This window comes from Cryptomeria japonica, chromosome 10 (genome assembly GCF_030272615.1).
Source record: "Cryptomeria japonica chromosome 10, Sugi_1.0, whole genome shotgun sequence".
NCBI lineage: Eukaryota > Viridiplantae > Streptophyta > Pinopsida > Cupressales > Cupressaceae > Cryptomeria > Cryptomeria japonica.
Window position 1 is genome coordinate 218,262,878 of NC_081414.1, and position 23,406 is coordinate 218,286,283.

Sequence of the window (23,406 nt, forward strand, 5' to 3'; positions counted from 1 at the left end):
TATATGTAGCACACTTTTTGATTTTCCTTGGTTTCATGTAATTTCTACTTATAATTTATGTCAAGAGGAATATCTTTATTTAACTCAAATTTATGCATTTACAGAAAGTACTTCACAGACCTTACTCTGGCATGATATTACTTGATCAAGCCCATTCATTACTGTAACACCCTTCATCCTCTTAGATATACAGTAGTGTTCGCCAAGGCTAGTATATTTGCAAGTATTTCTGCAGAAAAACCGTTGCTAATACATATCTTGTAATAGGTTCAAAGTGCAAATTTATTTTTAGAACATATGCATGTATAAATATGAGGTACCTTGAAAGGAAAACTTGTCCTCTTCTCTTCATGCCAATGGAAAGCAAATCAGTGTGCAAATAGTCTGAAAAGGTAGGTTCCAATACTTTAGCATCAATATCCATTAGTTGAATTGACAACTCTGAAAAGTGAGATGCCTGCAGTGAAATAAGCTGGTTTAAGTCATCTAAGAAATGCCATATAGCCATTATAATTGACTACTCAAATACCTTCTGCTTCCAATATCAATAGAAAAAATTAAAGAAATGAAAAGCCATCAATCTTGAATTCAAGATATCACAGCAGGAAACATTAAAACTTACAAATTCAAATCGATAAATTTTTTCACTATTGAGTACTCGGGAAGCATTTACACAATAAACTTCATCTGAAATATTTGAAGTTGATCTCAATCTCTGACACAATCCTAGCTCAAGTAAGTCCTTTTCCATTTTACCTGATGCAACATTTCGAAGCTGCAACCAAATTGTTTAATTTAGGAATGACAGAAGTTCAATTGTCAAGGGTAAAAAATAGCATTATATTAAACAAGACTAACGCCAGCTGAACCTGCTTCACAAGTTTTAAGATGAGGTTGTCCAATGTATACAACATATATGATTTTGTTCCAATGATTTCTTGACAATTATTCTCAAATTCCACATTGCCAGATGATCCATCAAGAAAACTGTATAATGAATCCATGAATCTGCAAATTACATAATCCAGAAGTACTTCATTAACACCTAATAAAAATCATAGGAAAACTGAGAAAAAACTAGACTTTACACATAAAAAGCATGCAAGTCTTATAAGCAAGATCTAAATGCAAACTTACTTTGAATACACTTTGGAAGGTGGTATGTCATTCAAATTCTTCATTTCTTTTTGTAAAGATAACAAATTCTTCTTTGCTAAATGGATTCGTTCATACAAAGTCTGCACCAGCAAAAGATCAGTAAAAGTCCCATAATCCTATTTAATAAACAGTAAAGGAAGTATTTGAAAAAGCAGTAAGCAAATGGAGTGAGTAAAAACAAAACTAAATATACTTTTCTGAAATATGCCAAAGTCCATACTGTAATATATAATATATATTATTACTTTAACCAAAAAAAGGTATTTAGAACATTGAAGAAAGAGAAATACCTGATACAACCTACAAAGCACATAAAAAGAATCATTGCCATAAAAAACAGAATTCTTCCCAGATATGTTGCTCAGAATAGTACAATCAATGGGAGCTGTCAAAGACGTGGTGATGACCATAAAGCAATCTGGTGATCCAAATAAATCTTCTGCATGTTGATCAGTAATTTTTTCAAACTTGCTTTCACCTTCTGCTTTCTGTTCATCATCTCGGCAACCCACATCATCCTCTTCTTTGTGATCCCCTATCACAACACTTAGAAACAATTTGTCTTCCTCTTTTTTAACTTTCAAACCACCATATCCAAGCTCATCACCATTGCACTTAGGGTTCAAGATATCTGGCTTATAATCTGATACACAATTCTCCCTTTCCAGTTCCAGTGGCTTCCAATCACTCACCTGCACCATATTGGAAAGCAAAAAGAAGATATAAGTATTTAGTTAAATTAAAATTTTAAAAATATTTTTAGTACTAAAAAGTTGAGGAGATACAATACACCAGGCCTATAGATGGATAAAAACAGAGGCTGGCATTTCACTGTTCATAAAGATATGACTGTTCAGCTCAAAGATCAAAAGAAACCTTCTTGGCAACTATAATTAGGAGATAATAGCTATTTATAAACTGCAAACAAGTCCTTGGTACAACAGACAACTGAGACATTGCACACTAAGTACTAGCATTTGGCATAAAGATCCCTAATAAAGATATGCTTGAAGGAAGTACATATTTAATGTGTACGATGTTGAGAAGGTTTGCGATTCTCACTCATTACCAAAAACAGATTGGAAGAAATATCTGGAGGAATGTAATGCAGGAGCATCTAAAGTTAAAAGTTTAATCTAAAGAAATAATATTAGAAATCTTATCTTGCACAATAATAAAACAGGCCTCTTGTATGGTTGATGGGTGGATGAAAAATGCAAACAAAAATAAATGTCAAACATATACACGAGTGTTATATATCTTTTATTGAGGAAGAAATCTATAGAATGTCTACTGTCTAGTACCAATATTATATATCTAGAATGATAAGGTTTGCAATGATTATCAATGTTGATTTGAATTGCTTCACTACTCATATACTTGCTCCCAAAATGAAAGTAGTCTGATTAGACACTAACAATGTAAGTAAATGTCATAAATTGGAATATGTCATTAAATGGATTTTTTTAGCTAGCATTGCTACTAAGGCATATGTGTCAAGATTAATGAGGAAGGTAAACTAGCTCTGGTTTGTGAAGTGTTACAAACATTTAATCCAAAGGCTGAAGTAGATATTTTTAAATTAATAATCTAAGTATGTAATGTTCCTTGACCGTACGGTGTAACTGGCAAGGGCGTATGAACTTGCAAGGGAAAGGTCGTACAGTGAATAGGCCGTACGGTGGTGAGAGGAGTGGCCGTACGGTGGTATGAGGAGGGGGTTGTACGGTGCAAATGTCGTACAGTGGAGTGAAGGCTGTACAGTGGTGTGAGGAGGGGTGGCAATATGGTGTGAATGTCATACGATGGAGTGAGGGAGGCCGTACGGTGGTGTGAAGAGGGTGGCAATACGGTGTGAGACCGTACGGTGAGGGTGCAGTCCGTACAATGTGAAAACCGTATAGTAGTGAAGACTAGTCACCGAACCAATCGATGAAGCTTGCAATAAGGTATGATGCTAGATAAATGATGAACAAGAAGATTTGTATAATATTGCACGAGCCAGAGAATAGTCAGATTAATACACTTCAAATTACCACAATCCGGGACTGAGAGCAAGGCAGAGTAGGGTGAGGAGTTGCTCCCACCGAAACTGCGAGAACCAAAGAGGGAGGGTCTTTCACCTTCGAAATGGTGGATAACAAAACTCCAACTGGAATTTGTACAAACAAGAGAAAATACCAAAATCGCCTACCAACACAAATGACAAACTTGGCCATAAATATGAGCTCCAGGAACTTTCCCAAAGGGTTACAAATGGGCCAACATGACCAAACTAAGACTTGACTAATCTAATTAAATAAAGGGCCAGAAAGATTTGTTATTACATTTGGGGCCTTACAATAAAGTATTTATTATTTAATTATATCGGGGACATCACAAAGTAAATTAGACACTTAAATGTGATTGCTTATTTATATTCTAGAAGTTGATTTAATTAAATTTATAAATTAATTTAATTATTATTTATGTGAAACTAATCAATATTATTTTTGAATAGTAGATTAGTCAAATTAAAATTGACTTGCAACTCTTATTTTAGATTGTTCATTGTGCAAACTTTTTAAGCTGGAATTGGTGAAGTTAAATGGCTCTAAACAATCCCAGCACCAATCGAAATCTTGATGAGTGCAAGGCCTTGACATTGTTAAGGGATGAAACCAAGATCATGCCCTAGGTGACTTTGACAAAATGGATATCCCTAAGTGCTGGGCTCATAGTTGAAGAAGTATGAGCTTAGACTCATGCTCTCAAATTGGGTTACAACAATCTAGTTTTGACATAAAACCCTCCATCTAAAAAAGAATAAATATAGTTCTTGATTTCTTTGCAATAAAGCATATATATTAAAATTAGATACGTAAGGAAGAAAATTATTAAATTAGAAATAAAAATCCTTTTGGTAATTGAGTTTTCTTGAGTTGTAGAATATGTATGAATTAAAAATATTACATTTAATTGAAATGATTTAGTTGGAAATTAAATATTATTTTCTTAGATTATGGTTTTTCTAGTTAGGGTTTGAGAGATTTTGAAAGAGAATCTTTTATAACAGGCATAAATTCTTGAGAGAACACTAATTTTATTCTTTCACACGCTCAAAAAGGATTGCTTGATTTGGATTCAAGGGCTTTACCAGCTTCATTGAATTTGAAATATATTTTTTGAAAAGGTTGGACTCATATGCATAAAAGATGTTAGAAAACCTTTCAATTTGGTAATTAAATGAATTAGGACTGATTTTAAAATTCACAATTGAGAATATGTGTAAAAATACAATTATTTGCAATGGAAAAATATGGATTTGGAAAAATGTAAACTTTAGAATTTATTGTGGCAATCAATATAAGAGAACTTGGAATCTTTAGGATTAGATTTTTATAAAAAAATTGAAAACTTGTTAAATCTGATATTTGAATATATCAAATCTAAAAATAACTTGTAGAGATGAAATCTTAGGTTTCTTGTCTAGAAAGGACAGATTTGAACTATGGAAAACCTAAGAAAAGATAGAAAAATTCAATTTAAGAGAAATTGGAGTTGTGGAAGATTGGAATCAAATGAATTTGGAAACATGTTAATTCTGATTTTGTTGAAATAAATCTGAAAAGTGAAATTGGAAATCTAAACCCTAGGCTAATCATTTATTGAAATGGAAAAATTAGCATAGAAATTAGAAACCTAGGAATGGATTTTGAAAACCTAGGAGAATAGGTTTGGGCAATTTACACTTCTGAATGGATTAGCAATGTCAATGGATGTATTCCTATGTGAATTTATTCCTAGTTGCAATATGCTTTACCAATTTGTGCAAAAGGGTATTGGGATTTGGGTGTTAAGGAAACTATGATCTATGTTTGTTAGAAAGATGGGTTTAAGGATTCTTAGTGATTTGGAATGTCAATTTTATGATTTTTGAGTGTTGTGAAGACTTGTGTCTATAAAAAAGATGAATTTCTAGTTTTCTTGGGAAGTGCTCTTCGCTTTATGCAATCTTGATTTCCTTTTACTTAGAAATCCTTGTGTCGTTTTGGAAAACGAAAACTGGAAGCCAATAGTGCAAACACTATGTTACAGTTGTGGTAAATTAATTTTGGATAAGTCTTGAAAGAGGACAATTCTGCAATTGAACAGTCTATACTACTTTTGTGGTGGTGTCCATTAGGTTTTGAGTCCCAAATTTCATGTGAAGGCCCAACATAATTTGTAGACTATGTTTTTGATGTTTTTTATTACCATGGAATAATGTATATTTTGATATAATTCAATCTTCGTCTGAATTCCGAGGATGAAAGTCTTCATTATTCTAAGTGATCTCACAACATGGTTTGTTCAATTTTTAACTTGTTAGTGAGTTGTGACCACTTTTTTTCTACTAAGTGAATAGTTAGTAAGCCTAATGGGAACTCAATCATATGCTTCTACAACACTTGAGCATTTTGAGTCTACCAGGTGTAATGTCCCCTTTTCAAGCATAATTGGTTTAAGAACAACTAATCTATTTTTCAAGTTTTTCTATATGCTAATTGATGAGAAAGGGAGAAATCTCACTTTCTTCGGCCTAAGTTACCGGTACGTCTAGGTTTTGACCTGGATCCGGGTACGATTCGAATCAGATTCGGATTCGAACTGGAATCCCTGTGGAATCGAACGGGGTTCCTGCATTTGCCCTCTGAAACGTATCCACGTTTTCAACCATGAATCCAAACGTATTTGGAATGACGTGGCATTTATTTTTCGATTCTGTGGCGTTTTTGACGAGTCAATGTCGAATGTGGATTTCGAGGGGTTTTTTTTCCACTTTTTAGAAAGAAAACGTGTTTACCCTAAATCAAAATACATAGGTTTCTCTTCGAATTTTTTGTGCAGCCAAGAAGAACAGATGCAAGCATAGACGACGCAGCAAGGCTACGCACAACCAGGGCAGACAAGGGGAGGTGACGCACGATGAGGTCAAACGAGGGCAGACGAGGGCAAAGTAGCCTCCTCCCAACGAAGATTCACTCTTCCATCCATTCGAATAGCCTCTTCCCGACGGATCCAAATTTGTGTTCGACGGAAGTGTTTTCTTATTCTCCTATAATTACTCTATATAAGTTTTAACTTTAATTTTAGGTTTTTAATTTACTAAAATTTTATTAAATTTAATATTGTTTATTGTTATTATTAACATTAAGAAGCTTACAATTATTTTAATGAATTCTATTGTTTATTAAATTTAAACTTAAATTAGTTATATTAAATTATATTAATTAATATTAAATTAAATATTATTTAATATTTATTGTTAATTTAATTATTTTTATTATTATTGTACATGTGTTATTTTATGAATGACCTATTAAGTAGTATTTATATTAATAGGTTTTGAAAAATAGTGATAGGAATATAGTTTTACTTTTATTTTGTTAATATTTATTATTAATATTTAACATGTTTAAAAACTCAATAATATCAAATAACTTTATATTAATATGGTATTAAGATAATAGTTCATAAACTTATAAATTTAATATAATATAGATTTATATTATTATGACATTAAAGTTTTAGGTATTAAATATGTATATATTTATGATTTCATATGTTTATTAAAGAGGCGTACCCAAAACGTACCCAACCCCCTCCAAAAAAATTGACGTATCCACGTACCGAAACTACGTACCCGTACCCGTATCCGTACCCGATTCGGTAACTTAGTCTTCGGCATAACAGGGTTGGTATAGCAATGGTTTTGTTCATGGCAGTGAGTTCAAGTGGTATTGGAATACCTTGTGATGCTTTCAGAATGCAATTCCAACCTTTTGGGAGCTCTCCAAACTTCTTATAAAAGCATGCTATTTTTAAACAGTTGCCAAGTTGCTTCATCTTATGGTCCTAAGGCCTTAATGACATGTTGGTATGGTAAAAATTTCATATTTGTCTCATTTTGATGCTTTATGCAACTTAGGTGAGTTATTAAATTATTGAATAAATTATAGTTTAAGTTATCTTAAGGAAATATTACAATAATTTATTTGAAAGCATTTTAAGTTGTGCCTATAGGGGTATGCCTAAGCACATGGAGGACTTTTTCTCTCTCAAAAGGATTATTATTTAATTTGAAAAAAGTGTTTCTGGAGGAAAAAGAAAAATTATTATTTTCCCTCTAGATTGTTATAAAAGGAGGTTGAGATCTCATTGTTGAAGTTAGCCATGTTTTGATATTTTTTCTACTTTATAGAGAAACTATGTTCATATCCAATTTTCTTGAGGATGAAAACCCTCTCGAAACACTTGTTTCAAGGATTGTGTAGTTTCAGTTTGTTGCTTCAAAAATGGAGGTATTCTATGCGTTTTTATGAGTTGTTTTGGGTTATGTCAATGTTGTTTGTTGTTGAGTTTGATGAGTTTTTGAAGGAGTTTGGTGGTGAGGCCATACCACCATATGTTGAGTCGTATTTGTAGCTAGGTGTGAGTATTTAGAAGATCAAGCACTACCCTTTTCTCCAATTTGGCTAACTCTTGGGTGGTATCCAACATAGGCGCTCTCATTCCTATCAATTATGAACTGAACTTTTGGTGTTTGCATGATTGAAAAAAGGGGTCATACATTTCACTCTACCTACTATACTAGCTGCTGAAAAGCTTCTTTCAAACTTGCACATGCTTTAGTATGACTGTCATTCTATGTTGACATGTCTTATAGTGTTTGGGGATGAAATAAACATTTAAGAATAAAATTCTGTATAATATAAGTTATATTTCATATATATAGTTTTAGGATGTGATGGGTTTTGGATCTTTAGGAGTTACAATGCAAATTCTAGTTTTCAAAGGAGCTTATAATTTTTTAGTCTTAATCAGATTTTAGTAATCAACAGGCTCCTATCATCTTCAATAGTAACCACCCATTATCCAATCATTATCCAATGTTAGCAAGCATTTTAGAGGTGTTACTTGGAATTTTGAGTTGCTGGCCATACAATTTGGAGTGGTGTTTTAGTTCTACTTTGTTGTTGGGTACTCTTGTTAATGTAGATTAGATTTCTTAGTAGATAGAAATAGAGGTATCTTTTAATTTTATGTTTCACAAATGATGCTCTTACTAGCATACGATTCTTGCAGGTTGCTGCATGTATAAAGAGGAATTAGTATATGCACACAGTAAGCTGATTCACCAAGTATGATTATATTGCTGAGTGTTAAGAATGGACCGATCTTCAAAGGCATGCACTAATGGATTGCTGTTGTATACTTCTTTCAACTTTCTTCAAATATATATAAATTCGATCTTGATTGGCACTAATTGATTTCGGTGCCTCTCCAGTCATTTTGAATCCGATATATTTATGAAGGAATATATGGAGACATGTCTCTGTAGAGTCATGTCCCTTTGCGCACATAGTCCGCATAGAGGCATGTCTATTTGCCCTCTTGGGTGAATAACTTAAAGCATAAAGTACGTAATGCAGAATAATAACACCATAGATATCAGACAAGTATAAGATATGTTATTCCATTCATAATTCTTCTCCCACAAGTTACATTCGAAAGTATATAAAGATATCGAGGGGATGCGAGTGCCAACCGTCGCACCGCAACTGCCACCCCTCGGTTGCCAACTAACCAACACAATTACAACTTAATTAACTAGTTTTATTTCCGTGTACAATATTGCTGCCAACATCATCCCCCCCAAAAGAAAAGAAGTCGTCTCCAGATGACTTAATACAAAATAGAGATGACATTAAATAGAATTGCTGACGCCAATCGAGCCTGGAACTTATACACCTGCTGCATCCTCGCTTAAAAACCCTTTTCTGCTACCATCCTATGCTCAAGTGCGGATTTCACCATTAGTGCTTTCTTTGACATCACAATCCTCCTGTGCCTAAACCAAACTTTTCTGCAAAACATGCTTTTCGATCTCAGCCTCCACCAACTGCTACTCAAATGATACTGTCTCCCTAGCCAATTTGTCATCGATAGCCACCCGCGCTGGCCTCTCGGCATCCAACTCCTGGGTACGCTGGGCTATGTCTCACGCTAGTACTGCCTCCAACTTGGTGGTCAACTCCTCCCAAGCCCTCTCTGCATCCACCAAGGCAACCTCACGTCCAGCCGAGACATACTCCAAGTTCCTCAAGCGTACCATTCCTACCTGGAGGTGGCCACAACCCTTTGGCACAAAAGCTAGGAGACACCTCAAATCCTCCATCACACTCCCCAAAGGCTGCTAACTGAACTGAATAACACTCTGCTATCATACAATTGCGCGGACCTGAAATGCCTTCCCTCAAACTCTGTTTGTTCGCAACCTCCAAATCCGTCTCCCTCTACGGCTTATGGCTTCCCCGCCAATGCTTAGCTGCAGGCTTCTTTCTCACAGTACGGACAACCACAACACTTACCGTGACATCTCCAATGCCCTCCGTCCAACTCCAACAAGTGTACTGTAGCTCAAAAATAAACTAGGGTCTAGGGGCAGTGCCCCCAGCGGGGTCGAGGGGCAGCACCCCTCACGAGGTCCGAGGGTAGCGCCCCAGGTGCGCTCCGTTCTTCTCCACTCTAAATTTACAACCTTCAAAACCATACGAAAGTCCATGGCGCACATCATTTTCTGTGATATTTTAAGATGCAAAAACCCTTCTTCTCCACTCTAAATTTATAGTGTCCTGGCTCCAGACTCCATCGAATGATTTTAATCTGGTTGTCGTTTTTTTTTGTCCACTGTAATGTCCCCGATGGCACCCCAACCATACAGCACTACCACCTCCAATCATGCGGTGTTGTGTTTATGGCTGCGTTGCTGTGCTCGTCTCTCCTTTTTTTCTCTTCGTCCGTTTTTTTTTTTTTTTTGCTTGGCGTGGGCTGCATGTCTTTCCTCGTGCGGGGTTTTTATTTCTTCCTTTTAATTTGCGCGGCTTTAACCCGCGGCGGTGTCCACCGCCAGTTACCCACCGTCGGTGTTGCCACCGCATGGTGGTGCCCACCGTCGGTGTTGCCACCGCACGGTTGTGCCCACCGTCGGTGTTGCCACCGTATGATGGTCCCACTGTTCGGTGGTCCACCGCACGGTGGGTCCACCATGCAGTGGCCCCCACCATCGTGCGCCTTTTTTTTTCTTTTTTCTTTTTTCCCGGTCGTATGGTCAACTGTCGTACGGACCCGTATAGCCATACATTTTGTTTTTTTTCAATTTCCCAATTTAGTTGTCTAGAGAGTCGTCGGCTCAAGTCCCGTCTCTAGGATCGCCCTTCATCCTTCTCGGTTTTCCTCGCCCAAGAGTCTCCCGCGTTGGTCCCGTGCCTCTCAAGTCGCCTGCCCGGCCTCTCGAGTCCCCTTCCATCCTCTCGGGTCCCCCTCCGGCCTCTCGGGTGTCCTTCCGGCCTCTCAAGCCCCCTACGCGCTTCGCGTGGTAGGGTTTCAATTTGGATCCATTGGTGGCAAGTCTATTTTCAATGGCCATCCGAAGACCTGGAACCACAAATTCTACAGGGACCACGGTCTCCTTCCCGTACATAAGAAAAAGAAGAATAATAAAGATTTTGAAAGCTGCGGCCTTCCACACAAGGTTCCAATCGTTGCCGACACAATTGATCTTTGGATTATCTACGTCACCGAGGTTTGGGGCGTCTCCCTTCCAATATTCTATGTATTCTGGCAGGTACGCCTCCTCTATTACTTACTCTGGTTCCTCTACTTCGATCCTGTAGCTCTGGAACATTTCATAATCCTCCATCTGCCAATGGAAGAGCCCGTTCAATGACCCTATCTCATCCTCGAAGCACTCTCCTAGTTTGAGAATCCCTTCATTGTTGGGCTCCCTGCAGCCCCGTCCTTCGTCCCTCGGGTCGCCTTTTCCTTCATCCTCCGATTTTGAAGATAATGCCAATTCCTCGTCAACAACTTGGGTCCTCAGATCAATGGTGTACTTCCACCCCCCTTTCTCCATAGAAAGGGTGTTCTTTTTCCAGTCGTGGTTCACCTTTGCTGTAACCAGCCACCCTCTGCCTAAGATGGCATCGTACCCCTTCTTCTTGAGTGGGATTACCACAAAATCTAGTATGCAAGGTTGTGTGCTGATGGTGACTGGCTGGGCCATCAGGGTGTCGAGTGGCTTGATGCCGTGCTGGTCTGCACCTACCAAGTTGAACGTGGGTGGCCATAGTGTTGGCTTCCCCAGCTTCTTCCATGTATCCTCTAGCAGTACATTCACCCCCGAACCTCCGTCCACGATGGTGTCTTTGAGGATAGCCCCGAGAATTCCCATCTCTACTACAACAGGATGCCGACCACTATTTAAGGCCAACAACATTGGGTCAGCCGAGGGGCTGACCAGAACGTCCGCCCGTGTGGCACGCAAAGGTGCCTGCGCAATGGTTTGTATGGAACTAAAAATGGCGGTTCTTAACTGTGGCATTGTTTCTAGAAGGTCCTTTACCCTTATAAGTACTTCCATCTATAGTACTTGCCCAATGATGTTATTTTCCGCTTCCGTACGGGATGATGTACTCGCCACCTCGTTGTCCCGTCATTCGGTCGTCATCTCACGTTCAATATTGGCCTTTGCCTCCCGTAATCTCTCCTTCTCCGTACGGGGGTCGGGATAAGTGGCTTTTTTCGTCTGGGCGCGGGTGATCACCAGTATTTCTTTCTCACCAGTCTTCTCACCCTTCTCAATGTTGAGGAGATTAACCCTTGCCTGTGGGCAATTTGCATCCTCATGGTCACCTGGCCCACGCCATCAACAGAGGTGCTGAGGGGTGGCTTGCTTCGTGCAATCACGGACGAAGTGCCCCCACTGATTACAGGCCCTACATTGGATAATTGGCCGGCCCTTGGCGTCATACTGGATACGGCTTCCGTTATTGTTATTGTTGCTATTCCTTCCGTCGCCACGTCTGTTGTCCCGGTAACCTCCAGATGATGTCGTTGTGTTGGTTTGCTAGGCCGTACCCGTTGGTGCGGATGTTGTGGCCTGCTCCGTGAACAACACTTGGTTCATTTGCGTATTCCGGGTTTTCATGTTGTATGGGCACTCCTTGGTGGAGTGTCCCATCACTTGGCAAATCTCGCAAAATGCCTTCTTCAGGCAAGTACCCTTTGTGTGCCCCTTCTCTTTGCACTCAGTGCACCATATATCCCCTTCGATCCGACCAGTGCTTCTCATTGTTTTGAATTCCCTCCTCATTTGCTCCATGTCTTTCTGGAGCGCTTGCACCCGTTTGCCAGCCTCGATGTCGCTGCTGCTTTCCTGTGACGAGTCATCCCCCTCGGACGAGCTATCCTTCTTCTTTTTCTTCAATGTCTTGGTCTCGCTCTCGAGATCCATCGCTCTATTGTATGCGTCTTCGTACGATGTAGGTGGAACGATTCTCATCTTCTTTCGGAGGGAATGCTTTAGTCCCTCCACGAACCAATGCTTTTTCAACCCATCTGCTAGTTGACTCTCCATTTTTCCCAATAGTTTCTTCAGCCACCGACTATAGGCTCGGACAGTCTTGTTCTTGTTCTGCTTCGTTCCATAGATCTCAGCGACTATTTCGTTGTCATCTCTCAGAGGCGGAACTCTATCCCAAACTCCTTCAGGTCGGGCCATGTGCCGACTTTGGCCTTGTCCGTATCTGAGTACCAGTCTATGGCCACTCCTCTCAAGGTTGCTAGGAACTATGTTACCCATTCGTTTTGGTCGGTAACACCGTTCGCTGACCATATGGTTTCGCACGTTCGACAATGGCGGACAGGATCTTCCTTCCCGTCGCTATTGAAGTTCGGCAGTTTCTGTTTACTCCCCATCGATGGGGGTCATCTTCCTGGAGGTTTCTATGGCTGTGTCTGTGCCCCTGCACTGCTCCCTTCGGTGCCAATGGTGTGTCCTGCGTGGGTGACGGTGTTTTGCCTACCGAGTGTGGCACCTACCGTACGGTTATCCTCCCCTTCGTTGTCACCCACGCCCACTCCTGGCTCCCTTTGGTAATCCTCACTTTGTGGTGTAAGGGATAAGTTGTTGAACCGATCCCGGGTCTCTTCGACTAGATCTCTCCTTAACCTTGTTTCCTCCAGAAACTCTTCATGGCTCCGCACCCTACAATGTTTTGGCGACGCATAGAAATTTCCATCGGCTTTTGCACCCTCCGTGACACCTCCTTGGTTCACCTCAGGCCACCCTTTGGTAGGTCATCCTTCGGCAAGTTGCCTCAGCCTCCGTCTACATTCTACTTGCTGCTCTAGAATCAAGGCCCTCTGCGCGGCCTCCCACTCGTCCGTTTTTGCTTTTTTATTTCTATCTTTATTTAATATATTGTGCATAAATCACTTCCGTACATAGCAAGCACACACCATGTACAAAAAAAAAACTTTTATTATTTTTCCTTTCGGCCACAATTTATCTCAACATTGTGCCGAGATTATTACGAGGTTCAATTTCCCCTTCACCGATTGTTCCGTGTGAGCGTCGTCAGCCTTTGGGTTCATCTCAACGATGGGTAGGCCCATCGCGTCCGTGCACCATCCGCGTCTTCCGTTCCCGAGTACGTCTAGGCAACGGCACCAAATGTTTGCCCTCTCGGGTGAATAACTTAAAGCATAAAGTACATAATGTAGAATAATAACACCATAGATATCAAACAAGTATAAGATATGTTATTCCATTCATAAATCTTCTCCCACAAGTTACATTCGGAAGTATATAAAGATACCAAGGGGGTGTGAGCACCAACCGTCGCACCGCAACTGCCACCCCTCGGTTGCCAACTAACCAACACAATTACAACTTAATTAACTAGTTTTATTTCCGTGTACAATATTGCCGCCAACAATGTCTCTACGAAGACATGCCAAAACATGCTTTATCGGATGGTTTACATTATCGGTTTTCTCAACACCAATTCACTTGCAATAAGTTTAGACAATAACCATTACAATTTGTTAAGCCGATACACAAAGCACCTTAGAAATATGAATCAGTTCGATACACTTTATCAAACAGGAATAATATTAGAATTATTAATGGTGTCGATATCATACTATGCTATCAGCATAGTATGATATCGATATTATTAATAAGAATATCGAAATCGATATTGAAGTCTGAATTATTATCAATAATACGATGATTATTGTCAGCACGATTATGATTGTATGACTGATATGAATAATAGCAATATCAAGACAAAGTCAGTCATGTATACATGATAGTTATCTTGCTGTAGTTAATCATGAATTAAGACAATCAACAATCATAGTAAAAATACAAGGAAAGGATAGTAATCAAATGCTCAAGGCCGATAGGCCACTTATGCATTTGATTTCAATGATAGAAGTAATCCAACCGAAGCTACAAATCATTAACAACTCTCAGGTAATGTCTTTAGCAATTCATAGTGTGCTCTCAATGTGTTCAATTTTGATTTGGTATTATATCAACAACAACAGAATGCTATCAAATCTACACCAGCATTCCATATCATTCATATGAGATATTTTGTAGTTCTTTCATAGTTAAGCTGATTTATTCCTGTTATTTGGTTCATGTTGGGGTTGTTGCAGCAAAATTTATTTGTGATCGGCATTTAGACCAGCATATTTCAGCAGTTAATCTTTATACATGATGTTTGTGATACATTTGATCTCATATTGTAATATCCTGGATGGTAGTACTACCAGTGGTCTCGTAATTTGCATCTTGTTGTAATTGCACTCACCATAGAACAAGTGGAAGTGATTGTGCTTTATGATTATACTTTGTTGAACAAGCATGAAGTGCTCGTGCTTTGTAATTGCACTCGACAAGATAAGCGAGAGGTGCCTATGCTCTGTTATTGCACAAGTGTTTGTGCATTGTAATTGCACTCTGCTGAATAAGCATTATGTGTCCATGCTCAATGTAATTGCACACTCCACTGAATAAGCATGGAAGTATACCTCCCTCCAACAAGGTATTGCATTATGGCTAACATCTCCTTATCATAAATGGAGTAGCTCCTTTCACCTCCTCTCTGTTGGAAATGTTGTCATTGGTGTCCAGGCTACATAGACGAGTAGAGTTCATTGTCATTGATGTCAAAGATACACAAGATGAAGTCTACTATCATCAATGTCAAAGAAAGAATAACGAGATTGTTGGAAAACTTGGCAAGAACGTATGAGCAAGATTGTTTCATTGAATTGTCATCATTATCATTAATGTCAAATGAGAGATGAAAGTTATGAAGATGAGTGGCATGGCTTGATCATATTCAAGATTAGCTACCATTTGTGATTAAGATAAGATAAACAAATGCAGCAGTGATTATGCAAAGAAAGGAACTCATCTGTTTAAACATCAGTTATACTAAACAAGACAGAATAAGGGAGAGCAGTCTTATCACTAAGTTTTTTGAATCTTGATCAATAAGCATCGAGGAATTTGTTATTAATAAATATATAGACAGCAACTATAAAAAATAGTGACCATAATGAAGACTCATAGAAAGAACAATGACTTTCTTAAGAAGACATGTTTATGAAGATGTAATGTCCCCTTATATTGATACTCAAGAATAAGGAAACAATTAACTTGTAAATCAATTGCAAGGGACTTCTTTCCAACCCCAAATTTCCTATGAATCTTGATAATCAATGCCTACTAGAATGATAATTGGTACCACCAAATGCAAAAAAAATATCACTTATAATATGTTGATATAATATGTATTACTAATCAATAGGCTAGGCAATCACAGCTATTTATACAAGAGAATTTATGATTATTGTATTTTAATTTATCTATACTCCTGATATACAATATGAACCGTGCAGTTAGCATAGTTGATAACTATCTTTGATGTGGCAGAGAGAAATATGTTTTAATTTGCTTCTATCACTTATCACAACGCAGTATCTTGCTGCTCCCTACAATAAGTGTGCAACTGTATTCACTATCACTTACAGAGATGTTACTGCTCCTGATTTCTTTCCTTAATTGTATGTGAACCGATCTGCCAAAGGCCAATGTGCGATAGAGCCTATCCAATCTGGAATATGAAGAAGAATAAATGATTTAATCCAATGATCCTTGATAATGACTATCGATCCCCCTTAAATAGCTTGGTTTCCTAAAGGTCATGCCCCTTCGGAATAGATACTCCTAGAAGAGTCACGTCTGGTCCTTTCATGACAGGTGTGGTTAACATGGAGAATTGCCTTAACAATCATTAATTGACATTGCACCCCCTTTGGATAATCACTGCCCTTTGTAAATGTCTTAGTCAAGATCGAAATTGGTTAATGATTAAGATAATCATCGATTTTCTGCTCCTACCGTGAGGATAATATGTGGTTTCTGCATAGTCGGGTATGATGGTATTGATAGGATTTGTCTTCATATATAAAAGAGTTCTCCTTGCGTCATGAGTTATGAACATCTTCAGCCTGCATCATACTTAACACTCTTCCCCATGAATATCATCAAGTACAAGGATGTTGCTGCCTGTAACTTAATAACAGTTCTGATCTAATCTGACCCATGGTGATATGCTGCACTTGTTTGGTTGGGGATATCACAGAAGACAAGTGATACATTAAAGTGATTAATCTCTTATGTTTATATTAAAACACGAAGATGACGGATTGATCAATAAAGATAGAAATGATATTAAATCTGATTCAGCAACGACTTCTTTGATTGGAAACTTCCTTAATGGACAGCCGACTTCATTAAGAAGCTATCAGACTGTCATGTTAATAACCGAACCATTTATTTAGAACAGAAATTATCTTGAAAACAATTATTAAGAGTAACGATTGTGTGAAAGAGGCAATGACTTAATTATAGACCATGGAAGTGACTTTATGTGCACCAACTTGATAAGTAATGGTCAACTTTATGATGTGCAGTTTATGGTCCACTGAAGAGCCGATTCAAGGGGTACGATTATGATAGCAAAGCCATTTCATAAATCATAAACCAGAAACCACCAATTATGATAGAAACAAAGTCATTCATCATGAAAAAGTTTGTTTGGAAGGCGGCGGGTTAATTAAGCAAGCGATCCATATGCAATGACAGCAATCTTCATTATGAGCAGCGGATAGAATTCACCATGATCAGTTTATCTATAGCGATAAGAAGACAAATTCGAGTATGAAGAAATAAACAAATATTAAAATAAAGAACAGCATTATTAATTATGTGAAGGCTGTGAGTTATTAAATGGATGAGGCGATTATAAGATAATAAGTTGGAATATTCAAAATCAGTGAAAGAAATGATAAAACAGCATTGATCAGCAGCCGACTTCATTATATGCCAAATTTATTAAGAATAAAGTAGCGACCCACATGCTCAAGATATCAACTCTATTATAAAGGAATTAAGGATCAAAGAAGACAGAAATTTATTACTAAAAGAGCAATTTCTATGAGTAGTGAATAAAAGGCTCTTAAGGCAGTGGCTACATAAAGAAAGATATTTATGAGTTACGAAAAGCTACGACTTCATTTCTTTGTGATTATTAATAAACAAATAACATTAGACTGCAATCAAGGATAAAAAATCTCATGCTAACAAAAGACACATTTTTATGGAAGGATGTGTTCATTTATGAACTCATCTTTCTTGAGAAGGTATATTAAGGAGTTTGTGAGACGAATATGTGGTGAGTGTGTGCACAATTAGAAAATCATATATATATATATCAGAAAATCTGTATATGAAGATAATATAATAGACTATTCAAGAAGATAGTTTAGAGCATTAAAGCAAACTGAATGTATATAGAGAGAATATTTGATAAAGCATTTGCAATGATATTCATGTGATGTTGGAGCAGATGCATACAGAAATGGAAGTGGTACAAATGCAAATAAAGAGAAGGTATTAAGAGGACTCGCTGCAGATTATACGAGGAGATTGTGAGAGGTTGTAGAAGCAAATAGACTATTCCATATAGCTCATCAATGAGCTTATCTATCCATGAGATGGGGTACCTATTCTTAATGGTTTTCTTATTCAATGCCCTATAATCTATGCACATATGCTTGTCCCATCCTTCTTCACCAACACAACTAAAGAAGCATATGGACTTTTATTTTCTCTAATGTGCCCCATCTCCAAAAGCTCCCTAATTGCTTTCACTATGTCATCCTTGTGCCTCTTAAGATGCATATATGGTATGGTGATAACTAGTTTGGCTCCCTCATCCAACTCAATCACATGCTCAATGCCCCTATCAAGAGGCCTACCTAGTGGAATTCTACATAAAACCTTTCTTTGCTTGGATAGAAAAGCCTAAATGTCAAGAGGGTATGATCTCTTCTCCTCTTCTATAATCGTAGGTATAACTACACACTTTGCTACCCACTCTTCCTGATTGTGTATAAAGAGCCTCTCCATGCGTTTGAAAGGACACTGCATGGCCCTCCATTAGGCATTACCCTCAATACCGCATTCTTGCCCTGTGATATGAATTTCAGCTCCATGGTCTAAAAATTAAGTGTAATCTTTCCATGGGAACGTAACCACTGTATCCCCAACACTGCCTCTGTATAGCCAATACTCACCACATAAAAGTCATCCTTGAGTTCACAGTTCCCCAATTGTAGACTCATCTGTGGGATCATCTTGGTGCATGTAATAGTAAAACCATCTATAACCATCGACATCCTGTGTCTGATGTCCCCTGCATGCTACAAGTCCCTTATCTATGAAATTATGAGCAGCACTAATATCTGCCAATACAACCAAACACTGTCCACCTAATATTTTGCGAATGTGTAGGGACTCGTTCTTCTGAAAACTATGGAGTTGGGCAAGTGTTCCACTCTCCTCACCTTTTTCAGATTCTTCTAAAGACTCTTCTTTCTCTTTTTTATCTGAATCAGATTCCTGGCCTGATTTTTCTGCTGATGATAACTCTACTGAATAGTACTCTATTTGATTCACCTTATCTTAAGTTGCACACTTATATGTTGGGGCCCAAGGTTCCTTGCATGTGAAGCATAAATTCTTTTTTCTTAAGACATTAAATGCCTCACTATCAAGTCTTATGACTGATTTATTTTGCTGATTGGAGACTTTTGAGAAAAGTTTTCTTATCTTTCTTGTTTGGAAAAGACTTGGAATCATATTTAGATTTTGGGGTAGCCCACTCCATAATCCTTGCCTTCTTCATAGCTTCATGCAAGAATGGAGGATCAAATGCCTTAATCCACCCCCTAAGTGGCTCAATAAGTCCCTCACTAAACAAGACTACCAATCTCCTCTCTATAATCCCAAAAACCATAATTGAAAGCCTCTAAAAGTTTGTTATGCAAGCCTCCACTGAACCATATTGCTTTAACTGTGATATCTCCCTAAAGTGCAACTCAGGATCCTTTTTTTCAAATCTATAAATGAGTTTATTGGTAAATTCATCATTTCTAGTGATAGATCTATGACTCAAGGTGATAAGGCAATGGTACCACCACTCGTGCAACTCCATCCAAGTGTAGAGTAACAAAATTAATTGCCTCATCCTCAGCCATAGGTTTAAGAGCTAAGTAAAAGTACAACTTTTGTACCCATGCTCTAGTTGTGCATTTGTCACTTCCATCAAAATGGGCAAAGTAACCTTTCTCAAAGCCTATTGTAAGTCACTTTGAACTGTCAGTTCGCTATAATCACCTCTTCCTCCACCCCCCTTCTTTTGATCCATGAACTCAATAAGTCAAATGATTTTTGAGAGCATCTTGAAGGGTGTTATATTCTGCATAAGTATTCTGTAACTCATTGACGAATGGTAGAGGAGTCTCATGAGCAACCTGTAATGCATCTCTTCGCATGAAAATGGGTTGGAAAGTACTAGGTATTGTAGTTGCCTGTGTTGATTTGTGGAACTGTTCTCCCCACTAAATGTTTGATTACCCTGTGTATTATTCTGATTGCCCTATGTTTTATTTTGTGTCATGTGGTATGCTCCATCCAAACTTACCCAAGTACTGTGACATCATGTTCGGCATTGTATCAAATTCCTTCTCAATCCTTTTTGGGGCTAACAGAATGAGCTCTACCCTTATCCCTCTCAACCATGTCTCCTGTAGTGCTCTCACTATGATTAGGAGGGTCATGTTGTATCTCAAGGATACTTGGAATTGTCTCACCTTCGGGAACCTATGGGGGCTGCCAAGAAGGTCTTCTTTGTTCCATGTTTAAATACCTCTGACCTCTTTCAGTCAGAGAAAAAAATGTGTCTCAAACTATTGATTAATAGAGGCTGGTAGGAAAGGTTTGCTCTACTACCACTGAAATGTTCACCACTGATTTTTTTTAAAATGTTTTGCCAATATTTTGGAAGCCAAGTGTTTACTATTTGTTGATTGCTTGTTTCAAATTTCATTCCCCATTAATATTTAACATAGAAAACATTGCATTGAAAGATAGAATGGATCAAGATGCATACAAACTAGCTTACTAACAACTCTTCATTAACTTCATTCATAAATCTGAAAATAAGATGAAATATGAAGTGCAAACCTCAAAATAAGATCTTTGGAATGATTATCAGCTTTCACCATTTTAAATTCCACTGTCATTAGGCATTGTTTCCATTAAGCAGTACATCATGTCTTCTCAAACTACAAACAAATGAGATTTATCCTGAGCAATAACCAGTCCCAAAATGAAGTCAAATGCCTTGGAAAGAGATATTTCCGGGTTGCAAAAAACTCAGAATTTTCTGCAATGAACTGGGCGCTTCCACCAAGCAAGGGTGATTTCTCTATAAATTCATATGTTATAAAATCCTCATAAACATTTGTCCCAATCAACTCACAACGAACTTATCCCTCCAAATGCCTCAAATGCAAGCAATCACCAATCCAAAATGCAAATTTTAATCCACTAATCTCCAATGTGCCAAATGCAAGGAAAGTGTACAACCCACAAGAAAGGCAATTTGCTCTAAGAAATCAGTACTCCACCAAAAAAGCATACAATATATCAAAATGAGTCACCTAGGCTAGGCCTGAGAAATAAAACAATACCCAGAAGCAGATATACTTTACTCCAAGGGTTACAAGCAAAATATGGTTTCTTTGAACCTCCAAAAATAAAGACCAGCACTGTGTAAAAACATCCAATCACCACAAACCTCAAACAGCACTGTCAAAATGAACACACCACACTGAAAACTCAATACCCGCATCACAAAACCTCAAAGAGCTTCATCATTTTCAAACCCAAAACATCACTTGCAAGCCAAAATCATTGAAAAGTGAATTCTTATCACACAAACCAGCTAGGGTGAATGTTTCACCACCAAAACCAGCAACACTGTAGAGTTTTTTCGTCCTCAACCAGAAAAGGGAGAACTTTCAGAGTTCATTTCAGCAGCATCTCCTTGAGTCACCAATTCTGAATATGCAATTGACAGCTCAAAGCTCATATTTATGAAAGTGGAGGGAAGAACTAGGGCAACACTCTTCACATTTGAATTATTTTCCCTCACTTTTCACTTTAATAAAATATTAAAGCATCCTCTCATCATGCATCCCTTTTTGAGCTCATAAAATAAACTTTTTTAAACATAAGTTATGCCCCACCTTCCTAGGTGTAGCATCTTGGGGACTTTTAGTTGACACTTTGCACTTTTTAAATTAAGTTATAGAGTAACACTAAAGTGAAATCAAATAAATATTATTCAACCAACCATAGAACTCACCAAGGCACTAATTTTGAAAAAACTTCACTCTAAACTGAGAAGAAACAGAAGCTGAGACCAAATGCCCAAAATGACACTTACTAGAAATAGCCATATGCTTAAAATAGAAACTCTGCTGGAACACACTAAAATCACTTGCTCGAACTCTCCATAGGACACTAAGTCCCCAAACTAACTCCACTTAGCCTACGGGAACATGGGAATAAGATAATGGAGGAAAACCAAACTGACTAGGTGCAAGAAGGGGACATTACATCTAATCTTCTCTTGTTGATGAAAAATCGTTGCAAATGGCATTCTTGCTGGTTGGGAGGGTTTAATTGCCTTGGACAGAAAAAAGGAGCAAATTTGATATCAAATGTGTTTTTTTTTCTGCCACAATCGCTTTTACCTGTGTGGTCAAGTTTTTTACATGAAGTCACCGAAGTCTTGGCCAAAGACTCAATGAGTTTTTTCAGTGCATTTTTGGCATAAAAACGCGCCTGAAGTTTGGCTCAGGAACTACTCACCAACTATGCCATCTTTTCTATGTATGTAAAATCTAAATTACTGCACTTAACACACCTTACGATTGTAAGATATCCTTGGGGAAAGTTGAAGCATAGTCTCCATCATGAAAACCAAACAACCCTACCATTTGACCACACCCCCATTGACAAAATATAAATTAAAATTCAATCTATCAAGAAATTATTAAAATCAGAGTTAAATAGGTTTTTAATATTTCAATTTGCTTAAGTTGAAAGATATGCAAGATTGAGAAACATTATATTTAATTGAATTGCTTTACTTATGAATTAAATATTATTTTCTTATATTAAGATATTAAGATTTCTCTAGCCAAGGTTTGAAAGTTTTTGATATGGAATCTGTTATACAAGTTAGAAATTAATGAGAGCACACGATTTTATTATGGCACACACTCACAAAGAATTGCTTGAGAGCTTTGGAAAATTTGTAATTTTTTTTTGGATTCAAAGGTTTGTGCTTCAAGGGTGTTAGCATCTTCATCGAATATCAAATTGAGCTTTTGGAGAGGCTGGATCCATATGCATGAAACGCTTTTGAAAACATTTAAATTTGGTAATTAAATGAATTGGGACTGATTTTGAATTCATGATTGAGTGTTGTATAGAATTAGGACTGAATTTGAATTAACAATTGAGTGTTATAGACTTGTTTGTCGTCATTACTCTATTTGGGAGATGACTCTTATCATTGTTCAAGGTACCCTTGTGTCTTGGCTTGTTATGTTCATGAGTCTTGTCTTGTGTTAAGTTGTGCTACATACTCCTCCTTTGTGTTTGTCTTGAAGAAAACACACACACTTATACTGAGAAGGGGGGTCAATGAGTATAAGAACAACATTTTCAATTCATAGCTTTAGCAATAATAAGCAATAATCAAAACATCCACACAAGTAAGATCTAGCAAATTAGAACACAAGATGCACACACAATTTTACGTGGAAACCCTTGTGGGAGAAAACCATGGAAAAATATTGCTTTTTACAGAAAACTTCTTACAACTTCATAGGAACCAACACACAAGAGACACCAATCCCTTTCACTGAGCACCAACTCAG

At 37.7% G+C, this 23,406-nt stretch overlaps 1 protein-coding gene across 1 annotated transcript in view; it reads right to left on the bottom strand.

Moving 5' to 3' along the window:
* LOC131040431 (paired amphipathic helix protein Sin3-like 6) overlaps positions 1 to 23,406 on the bottom strand; it is a 171,630-nt gene that overhangs the window by 38,243 nt on the left and 109,981 nt on the right. Inside the window, exons 13-18 of the mRNA XM_057973336.2 lie at positions 1,449 to 1,850; positions 1,138 to 1,238; positions 870 to 1,008; positions 623 to 775; positions 321 to 457; positions 121 to 229 (exon numbers count right to left, since the gene is read on the bottom strand). Coding sequence (XP_057829319.2) covers positions 121 to 229; positions 321 to 457; positions 623 to 775; positions 870 to 1,008; positions 1,138 to 1,238; positions 1,449 to 1,850 — 1,041 coding nt within the window. The remainder of the gene's footprint in view (positions 1 to 120; positions 230 to 320; positions 458 to 622; positions 776 to 869; positions 1,009 to 1,137; positions 1,239 to 1,448; positions 1,851 to 23,406) is intronic.